This window comes from Neovison vison, chromosome 8 (genome assembly GCF_020171115.1).
Source record: "Neovison vison isolate M4711 chromosome 8, ASM_NN_V1, whole genome shotgun sequence".
In the NCBI taxonomy this organism is placed as follows: Eukaryota; Metazoa; Chordata; class Mammalia; order Carnivora; family Mustelidae; genus Neogale; species Neogale vison.
This window is the reverse complement of record NC_058098.1, coordinates 28,028,142-28,052,074: the sequence shown is the minus strand read 5'-3', so window position 1 is coordinate 28,052,074 and position 23,933 is coordinate 28,028,142. Positions and strand designations below refer to the sequence as shown.

Below are 23,933 nucleotides of genomic sequence, written 5' to 3'. Positions count from 1 at the left end.
AAAGTTTTACAATTTCCTTCAATAAAGGGTTGGAATAGGGAGTCATTTCTGGAGCAGACCTCACTCGGTCCCAAAGTTTTGCAGACCATGGCATACCTGTTCTTTCCTCCAGCTCGGTAGCTCTTAGTGGGTACTGGTGCAGAATGAGGCCACAAGCTAGCCATCCCCAGGGCTCAGGACATGAGACACAGCCCCCAAATGCAGATCCTTCTTGACCTGGAGCTTCCACGTGTGGAATGGCCAAGAAGATCTGAAGATGGGGGAGGGGTCTAGTGCAGAGAGCAGAGACCCCAGGCGGGCAGGAAACATCATTCCTGCTGGGCCTGACCACTCTCTCTGAAATGTAAGAAGAGGCTCCTATCACCATGTGAGGCATTCTCTGTCTGACGTCTGTTTCACAATCCAGAAGCAGATTGCTGCCTCACAATCCTATTACTGATTCATGCACACTTCCTCTTCTATCACAGATAGAACAGAGAACACAGAACAGAGGCCCCATTGCCCCAGCACACACATTTGCAGAGAGCGGGATCCTCAGGCCTTTACAATGTGGGCATCTGCCTCCGGACCCTGCCCTCCTCACCTGCTGCTGGCTTTGCTCTTGGGACTCACAGGTGAGTGTTGCCTTGGTGTAGACTCCCCATTCCCTGCCTCCTCAACCTCTCCCTGCCCCTGGGCATTTGGGGCCTCCTGGTAAACACAGGTGTGCTACCCAGACCCTCCGCAGAAGGCCTACCTGTAGCTATGACTGTACTACTGACTAGCAGATGGGGAAACTGAGGCAGAGAGAGCAACCAGCCCACTATCACCTACCTAAGTCAGTGGAGTATCTGGGGTTCGTGTCCAGGCCACTCAGCTCCAGGCTCCTCCATGGAGGCCAATTGCAGAAACATTAGAAAACACAGAGAGGCAAACAGAAGAGACATCACGCATCACACGTAGAGGTCTCCAGAGTTCCACTGTGCTGCATGTATTCACAGACTCTTGTTAATGATGTTTCCCATGCGCCGAATTTTTTACTGGGCCTTTATTTATTTATTTATTTTTTACTGGGCCTTTAACATGTAATTACCATTTCATTTACTCCTCAAAACAATCTGTATACTAACATGGTAGGCTATACTTTATATACTTGTTAACGCACTTGTGTGTGTGTGTTTGTGCTTATGAGTGGGTTTAAGGAAGAATACATATCCCAGGCATGCACACTCACACACACACACACATGAAATTCTTAAAAATGATTTCCATATTGTTCTCTTCACATCATGTCCAGTCTACATGAAATGCACATTGAATGGATGTGTGATTCCTTCTCAGCTACTCACCCTCTTTCCTAATTCTCTAGACTTATTGCTCACCTTCCACTGAGCTCTTAAGACAAGCAAACTTCTTTCTTGGTAAAATGAGTAGAACTTTGTGCATTACTACCTTAGAGATCCCCTTCCCTGCTGGATCAGGATGGGAAGGGAAAAAAGGGATAAAAGATGTGAAAACTCCTGCCTGATTGGCATCTATAATTACATCCACATTTGTATATCCTAATCCCCATCATCTAGTACCAGCCGACACCTCCAGACCTCAGGAAGTCTCATAAGGAATAACTTCCCAATTTCTTGAATACCACCGTGTACCACACACACCTGGAAATTCCTGCATCTGTACACATGAGACAAAGCAGTTGCCCTTGTGGAAGTTCTATCATAGTGGAGGAAAGGACAGGAAGACATGACAAATCAGTAAATAACATAGAATACAGAAAGCAATGAGTGTTAAGAAAAAAGAATGACAATACGGCTGGATAGGACAATGAAAGAATCTTCAGGTAGGATGTATTTAAACAGGTAGCCGAGGTGGGCCTCATTGAGGAGGTAGAATGGAGCAAAGATTGAAAGAAGGTCAGGGAGTGAGCCATGTGATTTTCTGGAGGAAGAGCCTTCATGAATAGCATGGGAGCAACATGAGAGCAGAATTCTCCTGCTCTGTTCTAGTATACGGACTTTAAAAAAAAAACTATTTTATTTATTTTTATTTATTTATTTGAGAGAAAGCAAGAGAGAGACCACAAGTGGGAGGTGGAGGGGTAGAAGGGAGAGGAAGAAGCAGACTCCTCACTGAACAGGCAGACTGACATGGGGCTTGACCCCAGGATCCTGGGATCATGAACTGAGCTGAAAGCAGATGCTTAACCAGCTAAGCCACCGGAAGGGCCCTAAGTATTTGGACTTGTACTCTGAGTGAAATGGTTGCCATTGTAAGGTTTTTTTTTTTTTTTCAATTTATTTTCAGAAAAACAGTATTCCTTATTTTTTCACCACACCCAGTGCTCCATGCAAGCCGTGCCCTCTATAATACCCACCACCTGGTACCCCAACCTCCCACCCCCCCCCACCACTTCAAACCCCTCAGATTGTTTTTCAGAGTCCATAGTCTCTCATGGTTCACCTCCTCTTCCAATTTACCCAAAAGCACATACCCTCCCCAATGTCCATAACCCTACCCACCTTCTCCCAACCCCCTACCCCCAGCAACCCACAGTTTGTTTCATGAGATTAAGAGTCACTTATGGTTTGTCTCCCTCCCTATCCCATCTTGTTTCATGGATTCTTCTCCTACCCACTTAAGCCCCCATGTTACATCACCACTTCCTCATATCAGGGAGATCATATGATAGTTGTCTTTCTCCGCTTGATTTATTTCGCTAAGCATGATACGCTCTAGTTCCATCCATGTTGTCGCAAATGGCAAGATTTCGTTTCTTTTGATGGCTGCATAGTATTCCATTGTGTATATATACCACATCTTCTTTATCCATTCATCTGTTGATGGACATCTAGGTTCTTTCCATAGTTTGACTATTGTGGACATCATTGTAAGGTTTTGAAGACAGAAGTCACATGATCTGACATGAATTATAAATTATTCAAAATTGAGAATAGACTACCACAGGGCATAAATAGAAGAAACTAGAGCCTCAAGAGATCACTGCATTCATGCAAAGAGGGAAAATCACTTTTAACCAAGATAGCAGTCAGGAAATAAATGGGAAAGAGGTCAGATTGTGCGTGCCTGCAAATGGAAGCCAACACAATTCCTAATGCATAGGATTGGGGTGGGAAAGAAAGGCTCCATGATAGACTATGGATTCCAGGAAACAATCTGATGGCTTCAGAAGGGAGAGGAGTGGGGGGATGGGCTAGCCCAGTGATGGGTATTCAGGAGGGCACGCGTTTTAACGAATACTCAGTGTTATGCACAAATAATGAATCATTGAACACTACGTCAATCATATGATCTCACTGATATGAGGAATTTGAGAAACAAGACAGAGGACCAAGATGAAACCAGAGAGGGAGACAAACCATAAGAGACTCTTAATCTCAGGAAACAAACTGAGGGTTGCTGGAGGGGAGGGGGATGGGAGGGATAGGGTGGCTGGGTGGTGGACACTGGGGAGGGTATATGCTATGGTGAGTGCTGTGTATTGTGTAAGACTGATGAATCACAGACCTGTACCCCTGAAACAAATAATACACTATACGTTAACAATTTTAAAAGACTCAATAAGAAAAAAACCAATGATGTATTGTTATGGTGACTAACATACCATAATTTAGAAAGAAAGAAAAAGAGAGATAAAGAAAGAGAGAGAGAGAGAGAAAGACGACAGACAGGCTCTAAGGTCTTGGGACCTGAGCATCTAGGAGAATAAGGTGCCTCAACTGAGAAGTACAAGGATGTTTGGGAAACTAAAGTGTTCAGTTTGAGACATGTTAGCCGTGAGAGGTTTTGTTCTGTTTTGTTTTGTTTTGAGAGGTTTGTTTCTACTTAAGAAAAATGTTGAGTGGCTGGTTGTACATAAAAATCAGAGTTTAGGGGCAAGGCCTGGGCCAGAGATGAACTGTAAGGATTATAGATATACAGATGGCAGAGTTTTCACCTTTCCCTGGATCCTCTTGACTCTCTGATCTCTTCTCTCTCATATTTCCTCCATTTCTCTCTACATGGTGCATTCCTAAGTCTTCCCATTATTGTCCTAGCAGTTAGGCTTCCCAACCCCAATCTTCTCCTCAAGACTTACAAACCTGATGTTCTTGGCACACCAAGACCTGCCTATAATAGCACGTGCCCTCCTTAGGGCATGTTTGGTTGCAAATAATACTAATTGTAGGGGCTTTACCAGCTCACACTCTGCACACACAAATTTCCTCCCTGAGGAGTAGCTAAGAAATGGAAAAGAACATTGGGTGTATGTGTGATGCACCAGCAGCCTGCTTCTCTGATTTATATCCCTGCCTGGTTTTGACGACACTTCAAGTAAGAAGAAATGATTTTGTATTTCTTCACATCAGTCTCCAGGGACTGGCTTGTCACTGAGGCAAGGAAATCAAACTGCAAAGTCTTGCCCTTGCAGTTAAATGATTGCCTGAAGGTGACTCGTGTCCCTTCAATGTGTAACTCATTGTCCAGATGTAGAACTACCCACAATTCTTTTCAGAACATGAGTTTGAAGTCTCCTGGTATCCTTGCTTGGTACTCCCATGGTTCTATCTGCCCATTCAAGGGCAGGTTTCTCAAATCTACCAGCCCCTAGAATATTTTCTCTTTTCCCTTGAGCCATTTAGTCCGCTCAAAGGCTCTACACAGGCCTATCACCTTCTTTGAGTACATAATTCTTACTGTGTAAAATATACGTAGTGTAAAAATCTACTGTTTCAACCATTTTTAAGGTTACAATACAGTGGCCTTAAGTACATTCACAATGTTGTGAAACCAGAACCACTGTATATTTCAGGGATTTTTTCAACATTTTAAGCAGATACTCTGTATACATTAAACAAGAATTCCCCATTCCTTCTTCCCACCATGGTCACTGGTAATATCTAGTCTAGTTTTTTTTTAAGATTTTATTTATGTATTTGAGAGACAAATAGCATAAGCTGGGGGCAGAGGCAGAGGGAAAGGAATAAGCAGTCTCCCCGCCGAGCAGGAAGCAAGACATGGGGCTCTATCCCAGGACCCTAGGACATGACCTGAATGGAAGGCAGACGCTTAACCAATTGAGCCACCCAGGTGCCCTAGTCTACTTTTCTCTATCTATGGATTTGTCTCTTCTAGGCACTTTATATAAGTGGTATCATATTATCTGTCCTTTTGCGTCTGGCTCTTTTCACTTAGGATATTTTTTTAGGTTCATTCACCTTATAGAATATATCAGATTGTCATTGCTTATTAAGGCTAAGTAATATTCCATTGCATATATCTATATACAACAGTTTATCCATTTATCTACTGATAGAAATGATTTTTTTTCTGTTGCCTTTCAGTTATCATGAGTAATGCTGCTATTAACATTGATGTACAATTATCTCAGTACCTTCTTATAATTTGGGGAATATTTACCTAAGAGTAGAACTGTTGAATCTACGGTAAATTATATATAATTAAATGTTAAAGAAAATACCCTTGTTTCCACAGCGGTCATATCATTTTATATTGCTACCAACAATGTCCAAGAATTTCAATTTATCCACAACTTACTCAACACTTATTTTCTGATATTTTTGTATTGTATTGTGTTTTGTTTCGCTTTTGACAAAGCCATTCTAAGGGATTAAGGGGTATCTCATTGTGGTTCTAATTTTCGTTTTTCTAATGAATAGTGATGTTCAATATCTTTTCATGTACTTTTTCGCTATTTGAATACCTTCTTTGGACAAACGTTTACTTTAGTCCTTGGTCCATTTTTTTATTAATTAATTTATTTTCAGAAAAACAGTATTCATTATTTTTTCACCACACCCAGTGCTCCATGCAAGCCATGCCCTCTATAATACCCACCACCTGGTTCCCCAACCTCCCACACCCCCCGCCACTTCAAACCCCTCAGATTGTTTTTCAGAGTCCATAGTCTCTCATGATTCACCTCTCCTTCCAATTTACCCCAACTCCCTTCTCCTCTCTAACACCCCTTGTCCTCCATGCTATTTGTTATGCTCCACAAATAAGTGAAACCATACGATAATTGGCTCTCTCTGCTTGACTGATTTCACTCAGCATGATCTCTTCCAGTCCCATCCATGTTGCTATAAAAGTTGGGTATTCATCCTTTCTGATGGAGGCATAGTACTCCATAGTGTATATGGACCGCATCTTCCTTATCCATTCGTCCATTGAAGGGCATCTTGGTTCTTTCCATAGTTTGGCAACCGTGGCCATTGCTGCTATTAACATTGGGGTACAGATGGCCCTTCTTTTCACGACATCTGTATCTTTCGGGTAAATACCCAGGAGTGCAATTGCAGGGTCATAGGGAAGTTCTATTTTAATTTCTTGAGGAATATCCACACTGTTCTCCAAAGAGGCTGCACCAACTTGCATTCCCACCAACAGTGTAAGAGGGTTTCCCTTTCTCCACATCCTCTCCAACACATGTTGTTTCCTGTTTTGTTAATTTTGGCCATTCTAACTGGTGTAAGGTGATATCTCAATGTGGTTTTAATTTGAATCTCCCTGAGGGCTAATGATGATGAACATTTTTTCATGTGTCTGCTAGCCATTTGTATGTCTTCATTGGAGAAGTGTCTGTTCATATCTTCTGCCCATTTTTGATATGATTGCCTCTTTTGTGTGTGTTGAGTTTGAGGAGTTCATTATAGATCCTGGATATCAACCTTTTGTCTGTACTGTCATTTGCAAATATCTTCTCCCATTCCGTGGGTTGTCTCTTTGTTTTCTTGACTGTTTCCTTTGCTGTGAAGAAGCTTTTGATTTTGATGAAGTCCCAAAAGTTTATCTTCACTTTTGTTTCCTTTGCCTTTGGAGACATATCTTGAAAGAAGTTGCTATGGCTGATATCAAAGAGATTACTGCCTATGTTCTCCTGTAGGATTCTGATGGATTCCTGTCTCACGTTGAGGTCTTTTATCCATTTTGAGTTTATCTTTGTGTACAGTGTAAGGGAATGGTCGAGTTTCATTCTTCTACATATAGCTGTCCAGTTTTCCCAGCACCATTTATTGAAGAGACTGTCTTTTTTCCACTGTATATTTTTTCCTGTTTTGTCGAAGATTAATTGACCATAGAGTTGAGGGTCCATATCTGGGCTCTCTACTCTGTTCCACTGGTCTATGTGTCTGTTTTTATGCCAGTACCATACTGTCTTGGTGATCACAGCTTTGTAATAAAGCTTGAAATCAGGTAACGTGATGCCCCCAGTTTTATTTTTGTTTTTCAAAATGTCCTTAGTGATTTGGGGTCTCATCTGATTCCATACAAATTTTTGGATTATTTGCTCCAGCTCTTGAAGAATATCGGTGGAATTTTGATCAGATGGCATTAAAAGTATAGATTGCTCTAGGCAGTATAGACATTTTAACAATGTTTATTCTTCCGATCCAAGAGCATGGAATGGTCTTCCATCTTTTTGTCTACAAGAGACCCATTTTGAACCTAAAGATACACCCAGACTGAAAGTGAAGGGATGGAGAAGTATCTTTCATGCCAATGGGCCTCAAAAGAAGGCTGGGGTAGCGATTCTCATATCAGATAAATTAGACTTTAAACTAAAGACTGTAGTCAGAGATACAGAAGGACACTACATAATCCTTAAAGGGACTATCCACCAAGATGACCTAACAATTGTAAATATCTATGCTCCCAATATGGGAGCAGCCAATTACTTAAGAAAACTGTTAATCAAAATAAAGAGTCATATTGATATGAATACACTAATCGTAGGAGATCTTAACATGCCTCTCTCAGAAATAGACAGATCATCGAAGTAGAAAATCAATAAAGAAACTAGAGCATTGAATGCTTGTCAAGCAGAGAGAGTCCATTATCATATGGTTTCACTTATTTGTGGAGCATAACAAATAGCATGGAGGACAAGGGGTGTTAGAGAGGAGAAGGGAGTTGGGGTAAATTGGAAGGAGAGGTGAATCATGAGAGACTATGGACTCTGAAAAACAATCCGAGGGGTTTGAAGTGGCGAGGGGGTGGGAGGTTGGGGTACCAGGTGGTGGGTATTATAGAGGGCACAGATTCATGGAGCACTGGGTGTGGTGAAAAAATAATGAATACTGTTTTTCTGAAAATAAATAAATTAATTTTTAAAAAAGAGCATTGAATGACACTTGGTCCATTTTTTAATTGAGCTTTTTGTTATTTTCTTGTTGAATTGTAGGAGTTCTTTTTATATGCTTGTTAATAATCCTTTATGAGGCATATGCTTTGCAAATATTTTCTTCCATTCTCTGAGTTGCCTTTTCACTTTTGATATTGCCCGATGTCCAAGAAGTCATTGCCCAATCCAGTATCATGAGTTTTGCCTAAATTATTTTCCTCAGAATTTTATAGTTTAACTTTTATATTTAGGTCCCTTCATCCAATTTGAGTTCATTTTTTTTATATAAAGTGAGGGTTCAACTTTATTCTTTGCATGTAGATATTCAGTTTTCCCAGCAGTTTATGCTGAAAAGACTGTTCTTCCTCCCGTTCCCATTGAAAGGTAAGCACCTTTGTTGAAAATCTTTTGATCTTATGTGTGAGGGTTTATTGCTAGGCTCTCTTTTTCTATTCCATTGCTCTATATCTCTATTTTATTGTCATTTCATAGTATTCATTATTATACTTGGTAGTAGGTTTTCAAATCAAGAAGTGTGAATTCTCCAAATATGTTCTTTCCAAGATTGTTTGGTGATTTGGGGTCCCTTGAGATTGCATATGAATTTCAAAATGGACTTTTCTACTTATTTTTTAAAAATGCCCTGGGGATTTTGGAAGTGCTTGCATTGAATGTGTAGGTTTTGATGAAGTCCCAAAAGTTTATTTTCGCTTTTGTTTCCTTTGCCTTTGGAGACATATCTTGAAAGAAGTTGCTATGGCTGATATCAAAGAGATTACTGCCTATGTTCTCCTGTAGGATTCTGATGGATTCCTGTCTCACATTGAGGTCTTTTATCCATTTTGAGTTTATCTTTGTGTACAGTGTAAGGGAATGGTCGAGTTTCATTCTTCTACATATAGCTGTTCAGTTTTCCCAGCACCATTTATTGAAGAGACTGTCTTTTTTCCACTGTATATTTTTTCCTGTTTTGTCGAAGATTAATTGACCATAGAGTTGAGGGTCCATATCTGGGCTCTCTACTCTGTTCCACTGGTCTATGTGTCTGTTTTTATGCCAGTACCATACTGTCTTGGTGATCACAGCTTTGTAATAAAGCTTGAAATCAGGTAACGTGATGCCGCCAGCTTTATTTTTATTTTTCAACATTTTCTTAGTGATTCGGGGTCTCTTCCGATTCCATACAAATTTTAGGATTATTTGCTCCAGCTCTTTGAAGAATGCCGGTGGAATTTTGATCAGAATGGCATTAAAAGTATAGATTGCTCTAGGCAGTATAGACATTTTAACAATGTTTATTCTTCCAATCCAAGAGCATGGAATGGTCATCCATCTATTTGTGTCTTCTTCAATTTCTTTCATGAGTGTTCTGTAGATCCTCAAGTACAGATCCTTTACCTCTTTGGTTAGGTTTATTCCCAGGTATCTTATGGTTCTTGGTGCTATAGTAAATGGAATCGATTCTCTAATTTCCCTTTCTGTATTTTCATTGTTAGTGTATAAGAAAGCCACTGATTTCTGCACATTGACTTTGTATCCTGCCACGTTGCTGAATTGCTGTATGAGTTCTAGTAGTTTGGGGGTGGAGTCTTTTGCTTTAGGTAGCATTGACAAGTTAACAATGTAAAATCTTCCAGTCACTAATGGGGGATGTTTTTCCACTTAATTATGTCTTCTTTCATTTCTTTCAGCAATGTTTTGCACTTTCTAGTGTACGAGTCTTTCATTTCCATGCAGAAATTTACTCCTAAGTGCTTTATACTTTTTTATGTTAGTGTAAGTGGAATTGCTTGCTGAATTTCCTTTTTGAGTTGTTCATCACTACTGTGTAGAAATGCATCTGATTTTGACTGTTGATTTTATATAACACAAACTAACTGAATTTATTACTAACTCTAACAGTTTACTTTTATGTGTGAAATCTTCAGGATCGCTTCCCATGAAATCATGTCATGTGCAAAGAGAGAGAGTTTTACTTATTCCTTTGCAACCAGAGTGCTATTTATTTTTCTTGACTATTGCATTTTCTAGAATTTCCAGTATTGTGTTGAATAGAAGTGGTCAAAGTGGGCATCCTTGCCTTGTTCCTGATCTTAGAGAAAAAACTTTCAGACTTTCATCATCAAGAATGAGGTAGTTCTAGTTTTATCATATGATTTTCTCATTTTGTGTAAGTTTCCATCTCTTCCTAATTTATTGTTTTTAATCATGAAAAATGTTGACTTTTGTCAAGTGATTTTTCTGCATCCAATGAGATGACCATGGTAATTTTTTCTTCGTTCTATAAATGTGTCCTATTACCCTATCTGGTTTTCCTTTGTTGAATCATTCTTGCATTCCAGGAAGAAATCCCACTTGATTATTGTGTATAATTCTTTAATATGCTATGGAGTTTGGTTAGCTGATGTTTTGTTGAACATTGTTGCATCAGTATTCAGATAAGATACTGGTGTGTAGTTTTCTTGTAGTTTCTTTGTTGCCTGTGGTATCTTTGCCCGTATTTTTTGTATTCTTTGCTGCCCTAGAATGAGTTTCAAAAAGACTCGAAATGACCTAGGAGTTTTCCTAAATCTTTAATTTTTTGGAGTAGTTTGGAGAGGATTAGTGTTAGTTTTTCTTTAAAAGTTTGGCAGGGTGATATCTGAATGACTCAGTCATTCAGATATCCTCAGTTGAGGATCTTATTCTTGATTTTGGCTGATCTCAGGGTTGTGGAATTGTACCCCAAGTCAGGTTCCATGCTCAGTGCAGAGTTGGCTTGTCCCTCTCCCTCTGCTTCCCCCCCCCACACTCCCTCTCTCTTTCTCTCTGTCTCTCTAAAATAAATAAATGAAGTTTTTTTAAAAAATGAAAATTTTAAGAATTCACCAGTAAAGCTACATAGTCCTGGACTTTTTTTTTGTTGGGAATTTTTTGATTATTGATTCAATGATCTTACCAGTGATATTCTATTCATATTTTCTATGTCTTTATAATTCAGTCTTCATAAATTGTGTGTGTCTAGAAATTTCTCCATTTAATCTAGGTTATTCAATTTATTGGTGTGCAATTTTCGATGTACTCTTTTAGAATCCCCTTTATTGCTATAAAAATGGCTAGTAAAATCTTTCTCTTGTTTCTTATATTAGTTAATGAAGTCTTCTCTCTCTGTATTTTTTTTCTGTTAGTCAATCTAGCTAAAGTTTTGTGAATCATATTGTTTTTTCTGAAGAACTATTCTTGGGCTTTTTTATATTCTCTGTTGTTTTTCTATTAACATTTTCTTTCAACTCTATACTAGTCTTTTTATTTCCTTCATTCTGCTAGCTTTGGGATTGGGATTTATTTTTCTCTTCTTTGTCTGATTTCTTAATGTGTATGGTTGTTAATAGATTTGTGATCTTTCTTTAATGTAGGCATTACGGCTATAAATTTAACTCTAGCACAGCTAGCTTTCACCACAGACTGCAGATTTGGGCATGTTGTGTTTCCATTTTCATTCAAATCAATATGTTCTCTAATTTCCCTGTGATTCTTTCTTGGGCCTTTTGATTGTTTTTAAGAGTGTGTTGTTTTATGTCAATATATTTGAGAATATTCAGTTTATTCTTCTGTTATTGATTTCTAGTTTAATTTCACAAACTCTTGCACTAGTTCACTTCTTCAATATTTCTTCTTAGAGATTCCAGTAAGTTACCTGCTCATTCAGCCTCTGTAATAATGGCCTAGACAAATGATTTGTTTGTTTGTTTGTTTGTTTTACAGTTTCTGGTTTCCATAATGTCTTGGGAGACATCCGGTCAATGAAACAATACCCCCCCCAAGAGGTCCATATTCTAATACCCAGAACCTGTGAACAGTTTTCTCTTACACAACAGAAAAGATTTGCATAAATGGTTGACTTAAGACTCTTGACCTAAAGATTATCCTAGATTATCAAAGTGGTCTCAATATGTTCACAAGGATCTTCATAAAAAGGAGGCAGGAAAGTCAAAGTTAGAAAAGGATAAGTGACAATAGAGGTGAGAATTTGAAGTGATGGGAAGATGGGAACCATGAGAAAAGGAATGTCAGTAGCTTCTCGAATTTGGAAAGGCAAAGGATAGACCTCCAGAGGAAATGCAGCTTGGCTGACCCTTGGTCTTAGTCCAGCAACAGCAATTTTGGATTCCTGATCCAGAATTATAAAACAGTACATTTATGCAGTTTTCAGACATTACATTTTTAATAATTTGCTATAGCAGCATTTAGAAGCTGATATAATATGATTGCAGTTGTGGGGGGGGCACAGGGATTTGAAACTCTCTTTTACCGCTCATTTAAACTACCTGTTCATTTTTTGTCAAAAGCTCTGTCATCACTGTCACTCAAGTATCCAGACTGATCAACAGACTCCAGCATGGGCACATGCATATGGAAGAAGGAAGTTCATCCACAGAGGTTCCTGAAGTTCAAGGCACAGCCCAGAAAACACATCCCTTCCTTTAGCTCACACACAGTGGTCTAAAGAAGTCTCATGGTCCCACTGAATACACGGATCCAGAAAGAGCAACACTCTATGAGGCCAGAAAGTGGACAACCAGAAACATTTGGTGAAGCATGAAACTTTCAGAGAGCGACTCCAGCTCTAATCAGGGCACTCTAACCTGCAGTGTGTGACATCACTGAGTCTCTGTGTCTTATTTCCACATTTGTGATAGAGTTTCATCTTACAGGCTTGTGGTGAGGGCTACATGCCACGTACATCTCAAGGTCCGCTCCCAGTGCACACTCAGTCAATGAGCTGTTGTGGATCAACACTTGAGAAAACACACAGGATCACATAAGGATGAGTAAATGACTGCTCTGTTTTCCCTCCAGGTGCAGCCGGTGAGGCAGAGCTGCAGGTGATCCAGCCTGAGAAGTTAGTGTCTATCATAGCCGGACATACAGCCACTTTGCACTGCACCATGACTTCCCTGCTCCCCTTGGGGAAGGTTGAGTGGTTCAGGGGGACAGGGCCAGGCCGGAAGTTAATCTTCAGTTTCAAAGGAGGCCACTTCCCCCGAGTGACAAATATTTCAGACGCCACAAGGAGAAACAACACGGACTTTTCCATTCGCATCAGTAACATCACCCCAGCAGACACCGGAACCTACTACTGTGTGAAGTTCCAGAAAGGGTACCCTGATGTAGAGATTAAGTCTGGACCAGGCACTCAGGTCACCGTGAGCAGTGAGTATGATGTGGGCCTCTGCCATCCCTTGGTTGTGACAATAGGTCAATAAGATTGTCTGACAGTTAAGAATAAGGTGTTGTGGTGAGTGCCCCTGACTTCAGCCACTTCCATGGATCAGGGAAGCTGAGGCCGAGAAAGGTCATGCTATTTTCTCAAGGCCACATGACTAGAAAATGGTGGGAAAATCCAGAACTCTTGTCTACAGACTCCATAGCTCCCTTTTACAATCCTGATCAGCTCTCTGGTTCCAGGGATGAGGGATTGAGAGTCTGAGGAGCTTTCCCAGTCATAAGGCCCAAGCTCACCCTGTCTCCAGAGAGCACTCCCTCCCAGGTGGCCAGGTTTATCTCCACTCAGCACTTACTGAGCATCTGCTGTGCTGACTTTGTTTTAGATGCCCTGGAGCAGCAGGCAACAAAACAGGCAAAGTGTCCTCTATCATGAAGCTTACACTCCCTTCCCTTCCAGTGTGGACATATGCACCCAGGGTAGGGAGGTGGGACAATGACTTTCTTTCTTTTAGCTTCAGCAAGATCACAGTGAGAAGAGGCACAGGCTGGCTGTCTACTCTGACAGCCCCGGAAGGAGAAGATGCCAGAGGCTGGGCATTTGTTGTGGGTCTGTCCAGAAAAGCTTCATGCAATTCAGGGACTGACTTCATAGTGACTGAGTCTCCCCACACCCCCTGGACTTGGACAGGTGGCTTTATTATGACTGTGCAGACATTATAGGACTTCCCTGTCTTACGTCCCTTGCCTGGGCACCAGCACTAGCACCGGGCAGGTCTGTTCCTCCTGGAAGAGCGCTCCTTCCTCTTCCCCAAGCTGCCCACACAGGTGGTGCCCTGGTTGAGAATGGGTAAAGACAGAGGGGAAAGGGCAGGTGGCAGGCCAACCCCATGTCTTCATTGTGGCAGGTGCTCCTCTTACCAGAGGTAGCAAGGAGAACCCATCTCTGCCCTTTTACAGATGAGGACACTGAGGCTCAGGGGACCTGACCTAAGCAGGTACAGGAGCTAAGATTGAACCCAAGCATCGGGATTCACAGCCTTGTTCTCTGCACACTCACTGTGCTAGTCAAAGTAGGAGAAAATTCAGACCTCCTTGAAAATCTTATGTTGTTGTCTTTTTCAGTAGTAAGCATTTTAAAAAGTTATGAGACACAGATTGCATGGAGCACTGGGTGTGGTGCAAAAGCAATGAATACTGTTACGCTGAAAATAAATTTAAAAAATTTAAAAACAAACAAACAAACTCACACATTAAAAAAAAAGAAGAAGAATGTATCAAATGTGTAAAACAAGGCTATTCAATTAGTTGGTACTTGGCCTTTTTTGTAGGACTTTGTCCAGGATAAGAGATGGGGCACTCCTCCTCCTTTCTGCAAGTGTTTTCATTTTCTGTTGAGAAATAAATAAATTTTAAAAAGAGTTATGAGCACTGGGTGTGGTGAAAAAATAATGAATAATGTTTTTCTGAAAATAAATAAATTGAAAAAAAAACAGAATTAGCAAAAAAAAAAAAAAAGAGTTATGAGACAGGGTGTTGTTACTTTGTACCCCCAGATCAGACAGATACACAAACATCTCATGAAGTGTCGAGCCTATTCCTGGAGGACATGGCTTCTCACATGTGAGAGCATCCGGAGTCTTTCCCCAGTTGTGTGATGTTGCTCCTTCACTGAGCAGCCTGGGACAATGACCTGGACAGAACAGAGGCACTGGACAGTGCCAGCCTCACAGGGCACCCCATTCTTGGCTCTGCAGAATGAGGGTGCAGGGGAGGCACTTTCCTGGAGGGTGTTTCAGCTCCATGAGCAAGAGTTCATGTTCTAAACTCAGCTTTGGGAACACACATCTTCCCTCTGCTGTTAAATAGTCACCAGGTCTGGGCACCCAGAGGGACTTCTCTCCCCATAATCACTTACAGTAGAGAATCTTCAAGGGAAGAGGTGGGGGGCGGTCACTGTTGGGCTCAAGAGGGTGGGACTCTTGCTCTTTTGTGGAAGAGAAGGCTGGAGACCACAGAAGTCCCCCTGGGATACAATGAGGGGTAAGGAGCAGCCCCTTTGTACCTGAACCAAAGTAGGTTAGGGGAAAGTTTCCTTGGTGAGGGAGAGACAGAGACCACCCAGGGGAAAGTTTCCTCACAAAGTTGTCTTTATTTGTGCAGGTAAGATGTTGGGGAATAATTTCCAAACCTATGACCCCAAACAGGGGCAAGAAGGCTAACACTTATGAGGGTTTTGGATGAATATTCAGAGGGGGATCTTAACGTTATAGTGAGGCTGGGGTTACTCAGCCACCTTCTGAGTTATCTCCTCCTTTCGATATGTGTTTTCAGTGATAAATTCCAAACAAAACTGCTAGCATTCTTTTACTTGCCCCTCCCTGCAACCCAGGAAGGAGAAATGCTTGGTGTCCCATTTCACAGAATGGGAGCCAGGCTGTGCCCCGACCAGACCTGCGGTCAGCTGGCCAGCCTGATTCCGGCTTTTATGGGGGTCCAGCTCTGCCCCTGTTTCCCTGCACGGACTGCTGCACACACTCTCTGACCTCAGTGAGGTTTGCAGGGAGGCAGATAGGAACAGTTGATGCAACAGTCAGACCCATTAGAAACGTCCTTCCTGTGCCCAGATTGGTGGGAAGTCGCCTGGCAGAGAAGAGAGAGGGGGACTTGAACTCAGGTCTGGAACTGCACCTGGGCCCTGCCCCTGACTCAGAGTTCAGCTCTGGAACCTCAGGGCCTCCTCTGTGCGAGGAGAAGAGGACACTGTGCTCCGCACGCTGAGGGTGGCGGGTTCTCCACAGCACCTCACAGGTATCCTGAGCGCTGATGACCACAGTCATGCTTACTGTTCACAACTGCTCTTCTTATAGCCAAACCCTCTCCCCCCGTGGTGTCGGGCCCGATGGTCAGGGCCTTGCCGGGGCAGACAGTGAACTTCACCTGCAAGTCCCACGGCTTCTCCCCCAGAAACATCACCTTGAGATGGTTCAGAAACGGGAATGAGCTGGCAGCCTCCCGGACCAGCGTGGACCAAGATGGAGACAGAACGTTCTACAGTATCTCCAGCACAACCAGGCTGGTGCTGGGCCCGAGGGACGTTCGCTCCCAGGTCATCTGCGAGGTGACCCACGTGACCCTGCAGGGGGTCCCTCCTCTTCGTGGGACTGCCAACCTGTCTGAGGTCCTCCGAGGTAGATGCCCCTCCCCACCAGCCCCAGCCGGGTCTGGCCCCCAAGTCTCCGAGCCTGTCCCTCCTCCACTCCCTGCCCCAAGCCCTCTGTTCCCTGGAGTCTGACCCCTGGCAGACCCTCCAGGTCACCTGCAGCTAGATGTGCCATTACCTCCTACTGTTTCCATGGCCACTGGGTGGTGAACACCTACCATGTACCAAGCATCGCTCTCGGTAGTTTCCTTTACTTTACAGTAGCAATTCCATTTATTGAGCACCTGCTGAACTCCACGCCACCTTGTGCTTGGTGAGGTCATTTGTTTTGCTACAGTTATTCTATTCAAACTGTATGCGTGGGGCTGAGTATCTTGATTTCACTCATTCTTAGTTTATCAGGGGCCATCACCTTGAGCACCTACTGTGTGCTGGGCACTGTGCTTAGGGATTTCATTCATATGCAAAGACTACCCTCAGTGTTGGAGCACCAGCTGTATATGCCTAGCCCTGTTCTGGGTGACTCCCTTGCTATGTGGGGATAGCTAAGTTCTGGAGCCCCTCCCCATGGTCCATCTGTTCCGAAAGGTGAGAGCTTCTGCCCTGTGCTGTTTCAGTTCCACCCACCTTGATGGTTTCCCAGCAATGCATTGCAGAGGACCAGGTGAAGGTCACCTGCCAAGCAAAGAAGTTCTACCCTCAGCGCCTACAACTGACCTGGCTGGAGAATGGAAACATGGCCCGAACAGAAACATCCTCAAGCATCATAGAGAACAAGGATGGGACCTTTAACTGGATGAGCTGGCTCCTGGTCAATTTCTCTGCCCACACAGAGGAGATGGTGCTCACATGCAAGGTGAAGCATGATGGCCAGCAGGTAGTCAGCAAAAGCCATATACTGGAGACCTCTGCCCACCGAAAAGACCAGTGCACAGATGGAAACTCTGGTGAGCCTTGTGCCACGTGATCTGGCATTTAAATTTTACCCTTTATTATGTGAAAAGTAGTAATTCATGCTTATAATAGAATAATCCAGAAGTCTATAGATTAAAACTAGAATTTTGGTGTGCGCTTCCTTCACCCAAAACCCACACTCCAAGATAATCAATGGTAAGGCTTGGTACTTACATTTATAGATCTTTTGACATAACTATGCATTAGAGAAAGAAAGAAGAGAGGGAGGGAGATGATCTTATTGTTCCTGCCTCCTGCTTCTTCTCCTGACAGTGATTACATCACTGTGCCAGACCAGCCACCACCCCATCCCCGCTATTGTTCTTTCTTACCTAGTTGTGGTTTTTATCCCTTGTAGATGTTTTCATCATAATGGCAGCAAATATCTCTTAAAACTAGAAGTATGCAAAAGTTGCATCATTGTGTCCGCTGATGACTTAGTCATGCATGCACATCCAGCTGCAAATGGAGTCCATAATTGTGTGGCCATGTGATTAGTGACATTGATTTTTCCACAAAATCAATACAATTATACATTTCATAAAATTAACAATAATTCCCTCATGGACTATGGAATAAATGGAATATATATTCAGAGTTCCCAAAACTTCTACAATAACTTTACTTTGTGCACCTAACTTGGTTTTCATTCATCTGTAAATGCTTGAAAGAATTTTCCTATGAAACACCTGCGACTCCACAATTTTTTTTGTTGATCTGAAAAGAATCTGAATGGCTACTCAAATTCTTCATTTCATATTGGATGCTCATGGCAAGCCGTGCTTTTGAGGAATTTGGTCCATTTCTTTTCTTTGGTCCAAATTTCTGCCCATAGAGTTGCTCATGATATTACCTTGCTATCCTTGATGTTTGTAGGATCTGTAGTGATATCCCATTTCATTCTTCATATGGGAAATGTGTCATTTCTCATAGTGTTTGTTGTTGGAAATGCTAAAAGTGTTTTGATTTTGCCAGTCTTTTCAAAGAATCCACTTTTGTCTCAGGGATTTTCTCTATTGCTTTTCTTTTCTATTTTATTGTTTTTTCTTCTCTTTTTTCCCCCCTTCTGCTTATTTTGCTCCTCCACATTTTTTTCCAATTTATTTATTTTCAGAAAAACAGTATTCATTATTTTTTCACCACACCCAGTGCTCCATGCAAGCCGTGCCCTCTATAATACCCACCACCTGGTACCCCAACCTCCCACCCCCCCGCCACTTCAAACCCCTCAGACTGTTCTCCACATTTTTTGAAATGAAAACTGAGATTATTGAGTGTAGATTTTTCTTTGTTCAAATGATACACCTGGGCCTCCTTCTGTGCCTGGGGACACGGGAGTATGGAGCCATGTTGCCTGATGCTGTGTTCCTCCTCCAGTCCACAGACACCTAGCCCACCTGGCTTCCTCTTCCACCTTTCAGAGTCCTCCTGTGCTTGAATTATGTGATTTCCAGGGATCAGGCTTATACTGAATTAGGAGAGCAGGGAGAAATGAGTACACACCATCTTGTCTGGATCAGCTAGGGTTTGGGTTTTAGTCTTTGGTTGTGCACTGAGGCTCAAGCTATGGCCATTATGTCTGGTGTTTCCAGTGTGCCTGTACTAGTAACCTTGCTAGTGTCTTAAGGCTGGAAATGGATACTAGGATTGTCTGGGTTGGTAGGCTGGAGTCAAGAGTAAGGTGTCTATGTGACACTGCTGCACCAAGATGCCACCTTCCCTGGCTGTCCCAAGACTCCAGCCACTGCCATCCTGGGTCTATAGGGGTGTGGTGTAATGAAGTACATCTTTTTGTTCATGTTTATGGTATTGAGGTTATTTCACAATACTTCTAGCTTAATGGACTTCCCTTCTCTCAGTATAGCGTGACCACATATGTTACTGGGCCTTGGGATTGGTTGGTTGGCTTGGACAGTGGGGGAGAATTTCCAAGTCCCGTGATCTTTCTGGTTCTTTTTTCAGGACCCCAAGTTTGCCATCCCCTTTTTTTCTTTGTCTCTTGACCACTCAATTTTGAAACAGCACCTCTTCCTTCCTTTTTACCTTCCCCCCAGAGTAATGCATTTTAAATTGTGCCTGACCCTTTTATTCACATCTGTCCTTTTAAAATGTCCATGCCTCCCTGTATTGGGTTTTTATTGTTGCTATAATAATTAGCGCACACTTAGTAGCTTAAAACAACACATATTCATTATCTCCCATTTCTAGAGGTGGAAAGTCTAAAACAGGATGGCAGAACTTCATTCCTTCTGGGGGCACTGGGGGAGAGTCTGTGTCCTTGTTGTTCCAACACCTAGAAGCAGCCCCACTCCTCTACCAAGGCCCCCAGATGCATGACCTCTGCTGTGGTCATCACGCCTCTTGCTCCCATTCTCCTGCCTCCCTCCTTCACTTGTAAGTGTCTCTGTAATTAAGTTGGCTCCAATTCCCATAGTCCAAGATAATGATCCATTCAAGACCCTAGCTAATTACCATGCAGTCCCTCTTGCAGTGTAAGATACCATATTCACAGACTCTGGGGGTTCTGAGTCAACCCTCTTGGGTCAGGCGTACTTTGAAATCCCTTCCTATGATCTGTGTCCTGACCACAGGACACATTTCCAATATTTTCTAATTTAAGCTGGATTTAATATTGCTGATGGGATTTCCAAATAATTCTCAGACTCCTTGGCTACCTGCCCTTGTCTGTTTCTCCTGCCCTTTCCTGTGGCTGATGAAGGTTGGGGGGGGGCAATGGCATAGGTAATTGTGCATTTGTATTTTATGATTTTTCTCTTAAGTCTCCAAGAAATTTCACAGTTTGGGCATTGCTCTCCAAGGATTACTGAGAACCAGTTTTCCATAGAATTTACTGTCCTTTTATTGTTTTTTAATTTGAGTTAAGAGGTTATATTCCAAGATGAGTAACTAAGCTGTTGCCTTGTCTTCACCAGTCAAATAGTGCCTTGTGGGCTTTGAATGCCTTGGCCCCAATGTCCCTATCCCACAATTCAGTATCTCGCTCTCTCATATTTCCCTTCACAGCCCTATTTTGGCAGAACAGGTGACTGTAGCTGAGAAGTCAATCCTCTCTGTAGCACTGATGCTTTTATGATTATATTGGACCCAATTATGTCCTCAAGCTTTTTCTGCCCTTCAGCTCTAGGAGTTAGGAGTCTACAATATTGCCTGGAAGTCCTCTGACATTCACAAAAAAACTTTTCATGTGTGATCAGTTGGTCTTCATATTGTATTGTCTTCCTGCGAAGGACTGATGCCCAGCAATAGCCACCCAACCTGTAGTTCTTATAATGATCGACTCACTTCCAGATTGCCAGAGTACACCCCTCCTCTGCTTATACCAGCCCAGGTCACCACAGTGAGGTTCCAGCCAAGGCAAACTGGGACTTACCCTGCTCTACTGCTCATCAGGACTGGGGACTTCTTGGCCAGCCAACTGGTAGGGACCCATGTCCAACTGTGCTCATTGGAGCTGGCAATCCAGACCCCTCCCAGATAAACTCTGCCTGCCAGCTGCCCTGGGAAGCAGACTCACTCACTGTGGAGTGCTGCCAATCCACGTTTGTGAGAAAGGGAAGGAGGCAGGACTGGCAAAGGAAGATGTTAAAAACAATGTGGTACACAACAAGACTCAGCCTCAGACAGAAAGCTGGCTTGCTGGATGCTCTTTTTGAGTATATGAAGTGGAGAGGATTGGCTAAGTCTCTGTATCCCCACTTCCTCCAGTCCTCTGCTAGAGGCTGCCCTCTAGAAGCAGGTACAAACATGGGCGATACAGCCCTTTCAACAGAGAAAAAGTCCAGCACCCTCCAACCCCCAGCTGAGACCTGCCATCTTCTTAACATGCCAGGAGCAAATATGGTGAGCTCTCTGCTCCTTCTTTAAAATTATTCCACATATTTCAAAAATCATTTTAATTTCTTTGTGTAAATATTTTAAAAAAACAGTCATTGTAAAAGAATCTGAAACTGTATTTACAGATCCAACCTCTGTGTCTAACAGAAAGACGTCAGCTGACAGTGACATTGGGGTCCAGATGGGCTGGATGGTGTTTGAAACTCTCCTGAGCACTAGACCCCATTCCCTTGCCTCCCCAGGGTATTGTCCATCCAGCAGGTCTCCTGAGGTCAGGTCAGCCTGAGGACTTCCTCCTCACCTCTATACATGGGATTTGTCAAACCATGTGCATGGAGCAAAGCAGGGCAGCCTTGCCTCTCACTGACCGTGACATCTGTTCTCACTCCATGTGAGGCCAGGCAGACATTTGTCCCTATGGCCCAGAGAGTTTGGCTTTGTCCTGGTCCAAAGACAAGGTCTCAGAGTCATCCTGCAGGCCAGAAGTGAGGGGTTTCCTTGGGTCTGAACCACCTCATCTGTCCACCGTCTGTAAACTGTGAGACTGTTGGCTCATCAGAAAGAGGCTCTATGATCTGCCCCACAGGGTGTGAGGACCAATTCAGTAAACCAAATTTGCACATTCCTGAGTCTTCGTTCTTCTCACCTTTTCCCTCAAGAAGGACACCTGGCAGTGAGAAAGGAGTGAGTGAGATGAAGAAGTTCTCACCCCAAATTCTGCCTTGAGGCTGATCACAGGGGAGGATATTAATGACCTCCAGAACATTAATAAGTTTGAGTCACCTTGAATGATGTAAATCGAGGCCCCTGGGAATAGAACCTAGATGCCTACCCTGATGGTGCCTCCTGTTCCTTCATTTCCAGACCCAGAGCTGTCTACTCTACTGCTGGTGGCTCTCACCCTGGGCCCAAAGCTGCTGCTGCTCATCACTGTCTCTGCCATCTATGCCCACAGGAAGTGAGGGCCTGACTGTAAGTTGTGGGACAGGGAGGGCAAGCAAATTTCAGTCCCAGAGGAGTCAGGTCAGGAAGGGGGGCACCCCACAGGTCACAGAGTGTCAGCACCACCTGGAGTAAAGAGTAGGTAATACACCTCTCTCCACACCCTCAGGAATCTCTGGGATCTCTCTGAGAAGTGTCCAACTCCCAAGAAGTATGTGGGGGCCTGTAGGAGGTGGGTGGCATCAAAGACTGTCAGGAAATGCACACAGAGTCCTAGGGCTTCTGGGAAGGAAGTGGACGAAGAGTCTGAATAAGAAACAGTCTGAGGGGTTTGAAGTGGAGGGGGGGTGGGAGGTTGGGGTACCAGGTGGTGGGTATTATAGAGGGCACGGCTTGCATGGAGCACTGGGTGGTGGTGAAAAAATAACGAATACTGTTTTTCTGAAAATAAATAAATTGGAAAAAAAAAGGCAGCTGGGTGGGAAGAACCCTTGGAGACTATCTCTAAATTATTTGAGTAAGGACTCCACATCTAAGAGAATGCTGACAGGTGCCCGATGGCTACTCTAAGGATGGTTCCTGCCTGACCCTCTGTGGGACAGACAAGAGTGTATGAGGAAGGGGGATCAGGACTTACGGAAAAAGGCTGAGGTGGCAGAGTCCTACGCAGGTTGCCAGTCCTCTCAAAACAGATGTCCCAGGAAGAAAATAGTACTGATGACATAGGAGACACATGGGGAACTATCTAGAATGATGAACAGATAATTAACTGTGAACATGGGTCCCAAAGCTCCTTCCTTCCTCCCCTACTACATGCTACCCTCAGTCTCTGCTGCCTCCTTCCTTCCCTGAGGGGCCCAACATATAACAAGGAAAAACTAGAAGCTTCCACAACTCTGCCCAAATGCCTTGCTTCCCCAGAGACCCACCTGCCCACAGTTCCTGCTGCTCCTTCTCACAATCATTTTTGCCCCCAATGGTGGATGTATGGACCATATCTCCTTTATACATTCATCTGTTGAAGGGCATCTCAGCTCCTTCCACTGTTGACTATTGTGGACATTGCTGTTATGAACATTGGGGTGCCTGTGGTCCTTCCTTCCACTACATCTGTATCTCTAGGATAAATACCCAATAGTGCAGTTACTGGGTCATAGGGTAGCTCTATTTTTAACTTTTTGAGGAGTCTCCATACTGTTTTCCAAAGTGGACTTACCAACTTGCATTCCCACCAACAGTGTAAGAGGGTTCCCCTTTCTCCACATCCTCTCCAACATTTGTTGTTATAAAGACAAATAAAGAGTAGTTTGCACAGTACTTGGCCTTCTTCTGATTGCATAGTTGACCATATAGAGCCAGCTTCTGAATTACCTCACTCCAGTCTCGAATGGGATCAGCTTCCAAAATTCCATCCCTTGCACTTTCAATGTCATGAAAACTTAACATCATTATTTTGAATATTTGCTGGCATCATTACCTCTTGGACATTTTTACTCTTTGCCTCCCTCCACCAACCACCACCACCACCTCAGTGACCTTGTAAGTTTGCCTTCACTCTGGCTGCATATCCACACTCTGGGGACCAGCACCCCTGTCACCATTCCCCTGGTAGCTATGCCTTCATAAGCCCACTTGCATTCAATTTGAACTTCACCTAAAGTCCTATCTCTTTTCATTTCTCCATCA

General features: G+C 43.1%; 1 protein-coding gene across 1 annotated transcript; it reads left to right on the top strand.

Annotated features, from left to right (window-relative positions):
- The first annotated feature begins 538 nt into the window (after positions 1–538).
- LOC122915616 (signal-regulatory protein beta-1-like) lies at positions 539–22,267 on the top strand. Its single transcript, XM_044262376.1, has 5 exons — positions 539–614; positions 12,968–13,321; positions 16,204–16,524; positions 17,114–17,443; positions 22,170–22,267. The coding sequence occupies exons 1-5, from the start codon at positions 548–550 to the stop codon at positions 22,265–22,267; spliced, it is 1,170 nt and encodes a 389-aa protein (XP_044118311.1). The 5' UTR covers positions 539–547.
- Positions 22,268–23,933: the final 1,666 nt, after the last annotated feature.

Excerpts from the sequence above, each read along its gene's own strand:
- LOC122915616 (XM_044262376.1), top strand. The coding sequence starts at position 548 with ATGTGGGCATCTGCCTCCGGACCCTGCCCTCCTCACCTGCTGCTGGCT. Across the intron at positions 615-12,967 it reads TTTGCTCTTGGGACTCACAG|GTGCAGCCGGTGAGGCAGAG; the intron begins GTGAGTGTTGCC and ends TTTTCCCTCCAG. Across the intron at positions 16,525-17,113 it reads CCTGTCTGAGGTCCTCCGAG|TTCCACCCACCTTGATGGTT; the intron begins GTAGATGCCCCT and ends GTGCTGTTTCAG.